The sequence below is a fragment of the Bombina bombina genome, chromosome 2, assembly GCF_027579735.1.
Source record: "Bombina bombina isolate aBomBom1 chromosome 2, aBomBom1.pri, whole genome shotgun sequence".
Classification (NCBI taxonomy): domain Eukaryota; kingdom Metazoa; phylum Chordata; class Amphibia; order Anura; family Bombinatoridae; genus Bombina; species Bombina bombina.
This window is the reverse complement of record NC_069500.1, coordinates 778,426,119-778,440,114: the sequence shown is the minus strand read 5'-3', so window position 1 is coordinate 778,440,114 and position 13,996 is coordinate 778,426,119. Positions and strand designations below refer to the sequence as shown.

General features: G+C 46.0%; 1 protein-coding gene across 1 annotated transcript in view; it reads right to left on the bottom strand.

Annotated features, from left to right (window-relative positions):
* PIK3R2 (phosphoinositide-3-kinase regulatory subunit 2) overlaps nucleotides 1–13,996 on the bottom strand; it is a 233,576-nt gene that overhangs the window by 68,868 nt on the left and 150,712 nt on the right. Inside the window, exon 5 of the mRNA XM_053702938.1 lies at nucleotides 674–805. Coding sequence (XP_053558913.1) covers nucleotides 674–805 — 132 coding nt within the window. The remainder of the gene's footprint in view (nucleotides 1–673; nucleotides 806–13,996) is intronic.

Below are 13,996 nucleotides of genomic sequence, written 5' to 3'. Positions count from 1 at the left end.
CCAGTTTGTGCCTGAGAGACAGTCTGCCGGGCGGCTGCAAAGTTTCGGCCTGCTGTGATTAGCATCCTCATAGGTACTTTTCATTTCTAAGTATTCTGTTTATTACCAGACTTCCGCTGGTTAATTGCTGTGTTGGGCTATGTTTGTGCCTTCCTTACATAGTAATTGCGAGTGCACCACCAGCCGATACCCATATCTGCCAGTGTCAGTTTGCTGGACTACTGAGAAGTTCCAGCATGCGTCAACAGCTACTGAGAGGTGCGCTTCCATTGTGAGTTGCTTTATTCCTATATATTATATCCTATTATCATAGCTGTGCTAGGGCATTTGGCGCCTTTGTGTTCTATGTTTGTATATATACATTTCTAGAAAACTAAATGTGTGTAGCATATGCATGTAGCAACCAATCAGCAGCTAGCTGTCAGTAGTACTTCTAAACCTACCTAGGTATGCTTTTCAACAAACAATACCAAGGAAAGTAAATTTGATAGAAGTAAATTGAAAGGTCTCTTAAAATCGTATACTCTTTGTGAACCATGAAAGTTGAATTTTGACTTCCATGCCCCTTTAATAAACCTTTGCAAAATATTACATTATAGGTATACAAAGTGATTGTACAAAGTGAGGATGAAATGTGCACCCTACTATCCCACTGAGTGAGCAGCCTTCTCACCAAGCAGTATGTGGATGATCTCTCTGTGGATATGATGCGGGATGACTGGACTTGGCAACTCTTGCAGGAAGATCTTCACAGCATCTGCTAGGGAATGTATGTCTGCCGCCTCCAAGTCTATCCCACTAAAGTCTGCAGAGAAATATAGAACATCCTTGTAAGCAACATATCAACACCTGGTAACCTGTACACCCCAACCCCTGGTAACCTGTACACCCCAACCCCTGGTAACCTGTACTCCCCAACACCTGAATGTTCCTTTGTCATCTTTCACACCTACAAGTTTTAAAAAAGTAGTATACCGTGTTTTTATTCTCCCTTAAAAGGGACATGAAACCCAACATTTTATTTGATGATTCAGATAGAACATGTAACTTTAAACAATTTTCCAATTTACTCCTATTATCTAATTTGCTTCATTCTTTTTGTATCATTTGTTGAAAGAGCAACAATGCATTACTGGGAGACAGCTAAACACATTAGGTGAGCCAATAACAATAGGCATATATGTGCAGCCACCAATCAATAACTAGCTACAGGTAGTGCATTGCTGCTTCTGAACCTACTTAGGCATGCCTGTTAACAAAGGATATAAAAAGAAAGAAGTACATTAGATAAAAGTAAAACAGAAAGTTGTTTAAAATTGTATTCTCTATCTGAATTATGAAATAAGTTATTTGGGTTTCATTTGCGTTTAATGTGTTCCCAACTATTCATTTTACTTGCTGTGGTGTATTAAATTGTTAAAAACTAGCTCTTTAACTTTATTTTGTCATTTGGAATAGCTGATTGTGCCCCAGTGGGTGGTGTGACAGACAGATAAAAAAATATTAATTTGTCATAGTCTCTATCAGTAATGGTCTCACTGTGTACCCAATGAGAAATAAAGATAAGATGGGCTCATTGGGTTATGGTTTCATTTAGCAAATATCTATTTTATATACAAAAATATACCTAAAAAAAGTGTTAACATACATTTTAAACTCTGCAGCTGGTATACAAAGTCATTGTAAACACATTAAGGAGGGAATCAAGTCCCTTTAACTTCTAGCAAGAGCACTATTAAAAGTAATGCAGGGCATGATCACGGACGTTTTCATTCAGCCTGTCAAACAATGGTTTTACAGCAAAGCTTCTGGTTCTTGCACAATAATGCATTTAAAGTATCTGAAAACATAAATTATGCTTACCTGATAATTTTCTTTTCTTCAGATGGAAAGAGTCCACAGCTGCATTCAATACTTTTGGGAAATAAGAACCTGGCCACCAGGAGGCGGCAAAGACATCCCAGCCAAAGGCTTAAATACTCCTCCCACTTCCCTCATCCCCCATTCATTCTGCCGAGGAACAAGGAACAGTGGAAGAAAAAAAAGAGACGCCCCACAGAAAAAATGTGGGTGGGGAGCTGTGGACGTTTTCCATCTGAAGAAAAGAAAAGAAAATTATCAGGTAAGCATAATTTATGTTTTTCTTCATAAGTGGAAAGAGTCCACAGCTGCATTCATTACTTTTGAGAAAACAATACCCAAGCTGTAGAGGACACTGAATGCAAGAACGGGAGGGTAGAATAAGCAGCACATTCTGAGGGCACCAGACCTGAAAACCACACCCAACCAAACCCCGCTTCGTCAAAGCCGGGCAAAAAAACTAGAAAGAAAAGGCCCCAAGGACACTGACCCGCAGATAGTCCGAAAGCCTAACTAGAGACCACAAGCAAACACACTGAGCCAACACTCCATCCCCACACAACCCTTTACTAGCACAAGTACCAAACTCCCCAAAAGGGAGAGGCCATAGGGATACCCAAAAGGTACAGCATGATCCATAAGGAAAAAAAACCCTCCAAAAGAAAACCAAGTCCACAGAGACCCAAAAGGATCCTGAGAACAAGGGGAGACAACGCCCACCCCAGACAGAACCACAAGGAGCAAACCAGGCATCATCAAGGAGAAGAAACAACTCAAACATCGTGCAACAGCAAAAAAAAAAAAGACAGCTGAAGACAAACGTCCTCAAACGTCAGAACTGAGACTGAGCAAACAGAAAAAATACTGGTAGCAAACTCAGAAAATAAACATCTGAGTCCAATAACTGCCATCCGTAGGAAGACACAGTGAAAACATTATCCGTAAGGAAGAGCGGCCGAACAAAATTTTAGATTACCCAACCTCTAAGACAGAGGGCACACACCAGGCAATCCAGGCCTACTCACAGATCTCAAACAGGGGAGAGGCACAGAACCTCAAAAAAAGGTCCACTGGCACCCCCAAGACCTGAAGATGACAACAGATCTCAGATCCTACACCTAGCCGGGCCAGTCCAAGCAACGGCAGATCTGAAGCAGGGTAACCAAGGAACCCCAAGACCGGCCTCCAAGAGGGCGGAAAAAAGGACACAGCCACTTCAACCTAGAGACAACTGATCAGGCGTTAGACCCAAGGAGTACTAGCAAAGCCACCCAACTAAGTCTCAATGCGGGAGCCAGCAGATGGAAAAAAATGGCTCAAAGAGCAGACCAATCTCCGAACGGGAGAAAACATCTGAACCAACATCCCAAACATAGGAGAGGCCACCAAAAAAAGGAACCACACCTCCGTAAGGAGGACAATGAGCCCCCTGAAGAGGAGAGCATCGATAAACACCTGCCCATAAGACAGGAAGTCATAGGAAGAACCGAGAGAACACAAGGCCACGTCACTGACGAACACGGAAAGGACCCCTTAAAACACCATCGTGCTAGCACACATACCAGGCACAGGAGAGATAGCTGAGCAACTGCAAACTTTCCGCTTGCTAGGCTGGAAAGCCCACCATCAGGTTACATCAGTTGGCAGTCCCAAGGGAACAATATCTGGGACAAGACAAGCTCCAAGAAGCCCGGGCTTTTAGAAAATCTGGCCAAGTTTTAAAACAGAACATCCAGATCAAGGGCTAAGACCAAGTACCCCAGAAACTGGAACCCCCAGGCCAACCCTAGGATCATAAGGTCTGGTAACATCCCACAGCGGGAACCACAAAGTGAAAACGCAGAGTAAAACCCTTGACAACCGGAAGAATAAGGACAAGAAGCCCAGGCCCCACAAATGTTTAGATTAAACATCTTCCAGGAACATAATAACTTGTCTGATATCAAAAACAGACCTCCCAGAGAAAAATCCAGATTAATCCGGATGTCAAGAACAAGAAGCCCTTGCAAGTCCTGACCGAAAGGGAAGAGGCCACCCCTTGTAGGAGCCCAACACTCCAAAGAACTAAGGCCTCCCAAGGCCATATGAGGATGCTAATAGGCGTCCAAGCAACATTAACATGATTGTGCTTAAAAAGCGTGGCTAATCCCCCTAAGGGACTCAAGGCGCTTCTCATTTTATCAACCTCGAAAGGAGGAAAGGCTGAGTAGACCTCGCCAGGGATCGAACTTGCTAGCCTTGGTATGCTACCACGCAGAGTAACCACAAAGCATTAGCATGCTGAGCTACTTGTCCAGCTAGCCACGAGCTCTAGGGGAACAGTGAGGACAAGTAACCCAAACCGAGCAACAGCAAGTCTCCGCATCACCTCAGATACAAAGTCAGAGGACAGTAAAACATGGGTTTGGATGCCACATGGAGGCAATACCTGAACTATATGAGTGGAAAGCCACTAGGACCTCTTCTACCCAAGGAGGAGATGCAGAGCATTCCCAACATCGGGGAGGGACCCCTAACCGGAGCCCAAAAAGACCCCACTGTCTTATGTCCCGAAAAAGGAACAATCAACTCCCGAAAGGAATCCAAGTCCCCAGAAGGTGACCCAATCCACAAGGAGAAACGGACAAAGTCCAAAAAGGTCTCAACGAAGAAGAGAACCACTAAAGGAACAAGTCCAAAAAGGACAATTCCCAATTCCTCCTAAAGGCAAAACCGCCCACGGCGGAAAAAGAGGAGCTAAACCATCTAACCTTCCCACCACGTAGGAAGGAATACTCAAGGTCCCGAGGGTATCGGAAGCAACAGAAAGTGACGCAGCAGAATTCACTGACCGAGTCACCAGAGTGACGGCTATTTAAGGACTGAAACAATCCCAGGAGCCAAAAGGACCCGCAAGTCCTCTTGAGAATGCTTAGATGAAATAACAAGAAACATAAATAATATTGTGAGCACTCGGCGCCCCAACCTGACCAGCCAGGTAGGCGCCAGGTGTCTGAATAAGACACGAGACAGAAGATCTGAACCCAAGCAGGACCAGCCTGCAACCCAGGTCACCAGCCTGCAACCTGGGTCATAACTGCCAAGCTGGCTAAATCCGCCCTCAGAGAGGGAGGAAGAAAAAACAAATATGGGACTAACATGTCCCGAACAACTTCCGTAGAAGCAAACAGTGAGTATTGATCCCAGAGAAAGCTCCCGAAGGAAACAGAACAAAAGAAAAAAAGAAAATTCATCCTAACCGGATAAAATAAAATGACAGGCAACCCGAAGGTTAACGCCCAAGAAGAACAGAAGACCCGCAGGACCAGCCTAATGGAAACCCTGTTCCTCCAACAAAACTGGGAAGGATCTCGATAACAAGACTTAAAGGGACCCTGAACCCAATTTTTTTTTTCGTGATTCAGATAAACCATAAAATTTTAAGCAACTTTCTAATTTACTCCGATTATCAATTTTTTTGTTCTCTTGCTATCTTTATTTGAAAAAGGCATATAAGCTTTTTGGTTGGTTTAGCACTCTGGACAGCACTTTTTTATTGGTGGATGAATTTATCCAATCAATCAGCAAGAACAACCCAGGTTGTTCATCAAAAATGGGCCAGCATCTAAACTTGCATTTCAAATAAAGATACCAAGAGAATGAAGAAAATGTAATCAGAGTAAATTAGAAAGTTGCTTAAAATTTCATGCTCTATCTGAATCATGAAAGAAAATTTTTTGGGTTCAGTGTCCCTTTAAAGGAGATTACTTCATCCCCCCATGTCTAACGAGGTGAGCCATTTGAAGTAGGAGACTGATGAGTCCCATAGCCGAGAAGGATAGGGTCCCCAAACAATTCAAAAACGTGTCTGAGTAGAACACGAAGGCGAGCCAGCCTGTAACGAAAGGCACAACACTAAGGAACAGTTACACCCACAGGGAACTGCACATGCCCCCCCCCCCATGGCCGAGAGACCCGGGGCAATCGGGCACAAGCACAATCGCAAATAAACATGTGGACTTTGTAGACGAACAAGCGCCAAAAGTATACAAAAGCGAAAACGTTCCACAAACTCCGGCGGGAACAATCCGCCCTCCGAGGAGGAAAAAACATAACCTGGCTTACCCGCATGTGTAGTAGTGGAAGGGAGCGGTAGGGAACTCGCCTCCCGGAGGACAGGGCACCTCGAGGCAGATGGCTCAGCAGTCCCTTGAATCCCCGAGCCCAAGGAACAAGGCGGCCTAAAGAACATAACTAACTGACCTGAGTCAATGGGGCCAATTCGCATTTGTCACAGGAACGAAGAATCTGAATCAGTAAGTTGAACATCATCCACAAACACTCCCTCCACGTCACAACCAGCTCTGACTACCACTCACCAGGCTTGGAACACCTACACTTCAAGATCCAGGTCAGTCCCAACACTACCCTCCATGGCACCCTCATCTACAGACCTCCCGGACCTTGTCCTGCCTTCTGTGACTCCATCACCGACCTCATCACACCCCACGCCCTCCCCTCAACAGACTACATCCTCCTCGGTGACCTCAACTTCCACCTAGACAACCCCAATGACCACAACACTGCCAACCTCTTAGAAAACCTTGGAACCATCGGACTAAAGCAACTCGTCAACTCCCCAACCCACTTAGGGTCAAGTGTGTGTCCGGCTATCTTCTCTGCAGGCAACCACATCGCAGTCAACCACATCACCGAACTCCATTGGACCGACCACCATTGCATACATTTTTCCTTCAACAAACCCACCGCACACCTCCGGCAGCACCACCCACCACACAGAAACTGGAACAACATCACCGAAGACCAACTGCACTCCACCCTGAACAAGTGCCCCCTAGCTACCTCCACAGATGCCAACTCCTCCGCCCGCAACCTCCACCACTGGCTCACAGACTGCTCCAACACCCTCAACCCTCTCAAGAAACCGTCCAACCACCAACCCACCAACAAGGCTAGTTGGTTCGCCCCTGCCCTCCAGGACTCCAAATGCCACTGCAGGCGATTGGAAAGGACCTGGAGATCCAGCAAGACCCCCTCAAATAAAACAGCCTACAAAGAAGCCGTCACTACCCACCACCACCTCATCAAAACCACCAAGAAGACAGCCATCCAAGATAGAATCAATGCCAACGTCCACAACAGCAAGGAGCTATTCAGTCATCAAGGAATTTTCCAATCCCAACAGCGACGCCAACGACATCCTGCCCTCCCAGAACCTCTGTGATAACCTCGCAATGTACTTCCACCACAAGATCGTTGACATCTATGACAGCTTCGCGCCCCAGAACTCATTCACCACCGCCTACCCACCAACTCCCACCGATACCTCACCCAAATACACCACCGCCTACCCCCCACTGACCATCTGGAGCCCCCTCACCACAGAGGACACCATCAGAATCATGAGATCGATCCACTCCAGAGCACTCTCGGACCCATGCCCGCATCATATTTTCAACAAAGCGGGTGACACCATCGCCCCCAAGCTCTGCAGCACCATCAACTGCTCCATCAAAACCGGCACCTTCCCGGATGACTGGAAGCACGCAGAATTAAAACCCCTACTGAAAAAACCCACGGCTGACCCCAATGATCCAAAGAACTACCACCCAATCTCTTTGCTCCCCTTTGCGGCCAAAGTCATTGAGAAGTCCATCAACGCGCAACTCGTTGACTACATCGAAGCCAACCACACCCTGGACTCCTCCCAATCCGGTTTCAGGAGCAACCACAGCACCGAGATCGCCCTCCTTACCGCCACAGACGACATTCTCGCCTTACTCGACCGAGGAGAGACCGCCGCCCTCATTCTCCTAGACCTCTCAGCAGCATTCGACACTGTCTCCCACCTCACCCTCCGCAACAGACTACACGATGCCGGCATACGCGACAAAGCCCTGGAATGGATCACCTCCTTCCTCACCGGCAGAACCCAGAAAGTTAGACTCCCACCCTTCACCTCCAAGCCCACAGAAATCAGCTGCAGAGTACCCCAAGGCTCTTCGCTGAGCCCCACCCTATTCAACATCTACATGGCCCCTCTCTCCGCCATCGCCCGACGACACAACCTCAACATCCAGCTAATCATCTCACTCACCAGTGACCCCACCACCGCCGAGAGAAACGTCCACGAAGGGCTGACAGCAGTCACCACCTGGATGAAATACAACTGCCTAAAGATGAACGCAGACAAGACCGAAGTCCTCCTCCTCGGTCCCACCACATCCGCTTGGAATAACTCATGGTGGCCCACAGCCCTCGGACACCCTCCAACCCCCACCGACCATGCACGAAATCTAGGCGTCATCCTGGAGTCATCGCTCTCCATGGACCGGCAAATCAACGCCGTCTCTTATGCATGCTTCCACACACTTCACCTGCTGCGAAAGATCTTCAAATGGATCCCAACCGAGACCAGGAAGAGTGTCATTCACGCCCTCGTCAGCAGCCGACTGGACTATCGTAATGCACTCTACGCCGGCACAACCATCAAGCTCCAAAAGAGACTACAGTGCATCCAGAACTCCTCGACCAGAATAATCCTTGACATCCCTCGTCAATGCCAGATCACCAAACACCTGCAGGACCAGCACTGGCTCCCCATCAACAAAAGAATAACCTTCAAGCTTCTCACCCACGCATTCAAGGCCCTCCACAACATCGGTCCCGAATACTTGAACCACCGCGTTACCTTCTACACCCCTACCAGACAACTTAGATCGACCGACCGACCAAGCCCTCGCTGTCATCCCCGCATCAGGAAAACCACAGCAGGAGGCAGATCCTTCTCTCACCTGGCAGCCAAGACTTGGAACACCCTCCCGCTGCACTTCAGACAAGCTACCACCCTAACAAAGTTCAGAAAGGACCTCAAGACCTGGCTCTTCGACTGAGCTGCAACCCTCAGCGCCTTGAGACCCTTACGGGTGAATAGCCGCGCTTTACAAGAACCCGATAGATAGAAATTGAATCGGGATGGTTTCGCAGAAAGACTCTTCCTGCATCTCTAACTTTCATCCAAGACCTCACTGACAGACTGATAGGATTACTTAAAACTCCTGTCCCATGTCGAAGAGTACTACCCTCCATAAGAGACGAAAACAAACTTCTGACACTTCTCTGTCAACCTCCTGGGACGAAAGGCAAAGAATGACTAGGGGATGAGGGAAGTGGGAGGAGTATTTAAGACTTTGGCTGGGGTGTCTTTGCCTCCACCTGGTGGCCAGGTTCTTATTTCCCAAAAGTAATGAATGCAGCTGTGGACTCTTAACATTTATGAAGAAAAGCTACTTTTTAGCCTCTACTGTAAATTACAAGTGTATATTTGTAGTTTGCAAATCTACGTGGCATAGCTTATAGCAGAAATATTGATCCCAGACCTCATGGACAGACCAGATCAATGTCCCTGCAGCTTGTTTTTGCACATTATGAATATACAGCATTCTTTTTTTTTTCTTTAAGTTTTAAATAGTTTTGCCCATCCCTTCCATAATCTGTTATGCCTTGTGAGTTAAGAAAAGACCTGCACACTGACACAATGAATCCACAGTGCTGTATAACAAATAAAATGAATTCTTGGCACATTATACAAAGACCAATGTGTTATCAGAGAAACAAATCGGCGTGAGTTATTTACACTGTAAAGAGGCAATATATACATGTAACAATGTGCAGGCGAAATAAAAGAAAGCTGTAATTATGTGCACTGCAGAATCTGTGGGTGCTCTACAAATAACTGATAATAATAATAATGCAGGGAATATTTCTGTGCTTGAATTTCTATAGTTCAGTGCTGACACAAGGGGGCATATTTATCAAGCTCCGTATGGAGCTTGATATCCCGTGTTTCTGGCGAGCCTTCAGGCTCGCCGGAAAACACAAGTTATGAAGCAGTGGTCTAAAGACCGCTGCTCCATAACCTGTCCGTCTGCTCTGAGGCGGCGGACAGAACTCGCCACAAATCAACCCGATTGAATACGATCAGGTTGATTGACACCCCCTGCTAGCGGAAGATTGGCCGCAAATCTGTAGGGGGCGGTATTGAACCAGCAGCTCACAAGAACTGCTGGTGCAATGATAAATGCTGAGAGCGTATGCTGTCTGCATTTATCGATGTGCAGCGGACATGATCCGCAGTATTGGATCATGTCCGCTCGCACAATGATAATTCGGCCCCAATGTCTTTTAAAGAGATGTGAAAATCAAAATTAAGAGTTCAGAAAGAGAATGCAGTTTTAAACAATGTTCTAGTTTACACTATTATCAAACTTTGTCAACAAGGCGGCAACAAGGTGAGGAGTACAAAGACAAGTGTGTCTTGTCTACAGTCAAGCATGGTGGTGGGAGTGTCATGGTCTGGGCCTGCATAAGTGCTGCCAGCACTGGGGAGCTACAGTTCATTGAGGGAACCATGAATGCCAACATGTACTGTGACATACTGAAGCAGAGCATGATCCCCCCTCCCTTTGGAGACTGGGCCACAGGGCAGTATTTCAACATGATAACGACCCCAAACACACCTCGAAGACGACCACTGCCTTGCTAAAGGAGCTGAGGGTAAAGGTGATGGACCGTCCAAGCAGGTCTCCAGACCTAAACCCTATTGAGCATCTGTGGGGCATCATCAAATGGAAGGTGGGGGAGTGCAAGGTCTCTAACATCCACCAGCTCAGTGATGTTGTCATGGAGGAGTGGAAGAGGACTCCAATTCAACCTGTGAAGCTATGGGGAACTCCATGCCAAGAGGGTTAAAGGGACACTATACCCAAACATTTTCTTTCATGATTAAGGTAGAGAATATAATTTTAAACAACATTCCAATTTACTTCTATTACCTAATTTGCTTTATTCTTTAGATATACTTTAATGAAGAAATAGCAATGCACACAGTGAACCAATCACAGGAGGCATCTATGTGCAGCTACCAATCAGCAGCTACTAAGCATATCTAGATATGCTTTTCAGCAAAGAATATCAAGAGAATGAAGCAAAATAGATAATAGAGGTAAATTAGAAAGTTGTTTATAATTGTATGTTCTTTTCTAAATCATAAAAAATTTGGGTTTCATGTCCCTTTAAGGCAGTGCTGGTAAATTGACGCTTTGGGACAAATTTGGACATTTCCACTTAGGGGTGTACTCACTTTTGTTGCCAATGATTTAGACATTAATGACTGTGTCTTGGGTTAATTTGAGGGGACAAATTTACACTGTTATACAGGCTGTATACTCACTACTTTATATTTAGTACTACAGTAGCAAAGTGTAATTTCTTCAGTGTCACATAAAAAGATATAATAAAATATTTACAATAATGTGAGGGGTGTACTCACTTTTGTGAGATACTGTATACTGTATATACATATGTATGTGTGTATGTGTGTATATATATACATATACACACATACATACAGTAACAGAATTTATGTTTACCTGATAAATTACTTTCTCCAACGGTGTGTCCGGTCCACGGCGTCATCCTTACTTGTGGGATATTCTCTTCCCCAACAGGAAATGGCAAAGAGCCCAGCAAAGCTGGTCACATGATCCCTCCTAGGCTCCGCCTACCCCAGTCATTCGACCGACGTTAAGGAGGAATATTTGCATAGGAGAAACCATATGTTACCGTGGTGACTGTAGTTAAAGAAAATAAATTATCAGACCTGATTAAAAAAACCAGGGCGGGCCGTGGACCGGACACACCGTTGGAGAAAGTAATTTATCAGGTAAACATAAATTCTGTTTTCTCCAACATAGGTGTGTCCGGTCCACGGCGTCATCCTTACTTGTGGGAACCAATACCAAAGCTTTAGGACACGGATGAAGGGAGGGAGCAAATCAGGTCACCTAAATGGAAGGCACCACGGCTTGCAAAACCTTTCTCCCAAAAATAGCCTCAGAAGAAGCAAAAGTATCAAATTTGTAAAATTTAGAAAAAGTGTGCAGTGAAGACCAAGTCGCTGCCTTACATATCTGATCAACAGAAGCCTCGTTCTTGAAGGCCCATGTGGAAGCCACAGCCCTAGTGGAGTGAGCTGTGATTCTTTCAGGAGGCTGCCGTCCGGCAGTCTCATAAGCCAATCGGATAATGCTTTTAATCCAGAAGGAGAGAGAGGTAGAAGTTGCTTTTTGACCTCTCCGTTTACCAGAATAAACAACAAACAAAGACAAAGTTTGTCTGAATCCTTAGTAGCTGCTAAGTAAAATTTGAGAGCACGAACTACATCCAAGTTGTGCAACAAACGTTCCTTCTTTGAAACTGGATTAGGACACAAAGAAGGCACAACTATCTCCTGGTTAATGTTTTTGTTAGAAACAACTTTTGGAAGAAAACCAGGTTTAGTACGCAAAACCACCTTATCTGCATGGAACACCAGATAAGGAGAAGAACACTGCAGAGCAGATAATTCTGAAACTCTTCTAGCAGAAGAAATTGCAACCAAAAACAAAACTTTCCAAGATAATAACTTAATATCAACGGAATGTAAGGGTTCAAACGGAACCCCCTGAAGAACTGAAAGAACTAGGTTGAGACTCCAAGGAGGAGTCAAAATTTTGTAAACAGGCTTGATTCTAACCAGAGCCTGAACAAAGGCTAGAACATCTGGCACAGCTGCCAGCTTTTTGTGAAGTAACACAGACAAGGCAGAAATCTGTCCCATCAAGGAACTTGCAGATAATCCTTTTTCCAATCCTTCTCGAAGGAAGGATAGACTCTTAGGAATCTTAACCTTGTCCCAAGGGAATCCTGCAGATTCACACCAACAGATATACCAAATTATGTGGTAATTTTTCTGGTTACAGGCTTTCAGGCCTGAACAAGAGTATTAATAACAGAATCTGAGAACCCTCGCTTTGATAAGATCAAGCGTTCAATCTCCAAGCAGTCAGCTGGAGTGGGTCGAACGGACCTAGAACAAGAAGGTCTCGTCTCAAAGGTAGCTTCCATGGTGGAGCCGATGACATATTCACCAGATCTGCATACCAAGTCCTGCGTGGCCACGCAGGAGCTATCAAAATCACCGACGCCCTCTCCTGATTGATCCTGGCTACCAGCCTGGGGATGAGAGGAAACGGCGGGAACACATAAGCTAGTTTGAAGGTCCAAGGTGCTACTAGTGCATCCACTAGAGCCGCCTTGGGATCCCTGGATCTGTACCCGTAGTAAGGAACTCTGAAGTTCTGACGAGAGGCCATCAGATCCATGTCTGGAATGCCCCACGGTTGAGTGACTTGGGCAAAGATTTCCGGATGGAGTTCCCACTCCCCCGGATGCAATGTCTGACGACTCAGAAAATCCGCTTCCCAATTTTCCACTCCTGGGATGTGGATAGCAGACAGGTGGCAGGAGTGAGACTCCGCCCATAGAATGATTTTGGTCACTTCTTCCATCGCTAGGGAACTCCTTGTTCCCCCCTGATGGTTGATGTATGAACTTGGCCCTCGCTAGCTGAGGCCAAGCTTTGAGAGCATTGAATATCGCTCTCAGTTCCAGAATATTTATCGGTAGAAGAGATTCTACCCGAGACCAAAGACCCTGAGCTTTCAGGGATCCCCAGACCGCGCCCCAGCCCATCAGACTGGCGTCGGTCGTGACAATGACCCACTCTGGTCTGCGGAAGGTCATCCCTTGTGACAGGTTGTCCAGGGACAGCCACCAACGGAATGAGTCTCTGGTCCTCTGATTTACTTGTATCTTCGGAGACAAGTCTGAATAGTCCCCATTCCACTGACTGAGCATGAACAGTTGTAATGGTCTTAGATGAATGCGCACAAAAGGAACTATGTCCATTGCCGCTACCATCAAACCTATCACTTCCATGCACTGCGCTATGGAAGGAAGAGGAACGGAATGAAGTATCCGACAAGAGTCTAGAAGTTTTGTTTTTCTGGCTTCTGTCAGAAAAATCCTCATTTCTAAGAGTCTATTATAGTTCCCAAGAAGGGAACCCTCGTTGACGGAGATAGAGAACTCTGTTCCACGTTCACTTTCCATCCGTGAGATCTGAGAAAGGCCAGGACAATGTCCGTGTGAGCCTTTACTTGAGGAAGGGACGACGCTCGAATCAGAATGTCGTCCAAGTAAGGTACTACAGCAATGCCCCTTGGTCTTAGCACCGCCAGAAGGGACCCTAGTA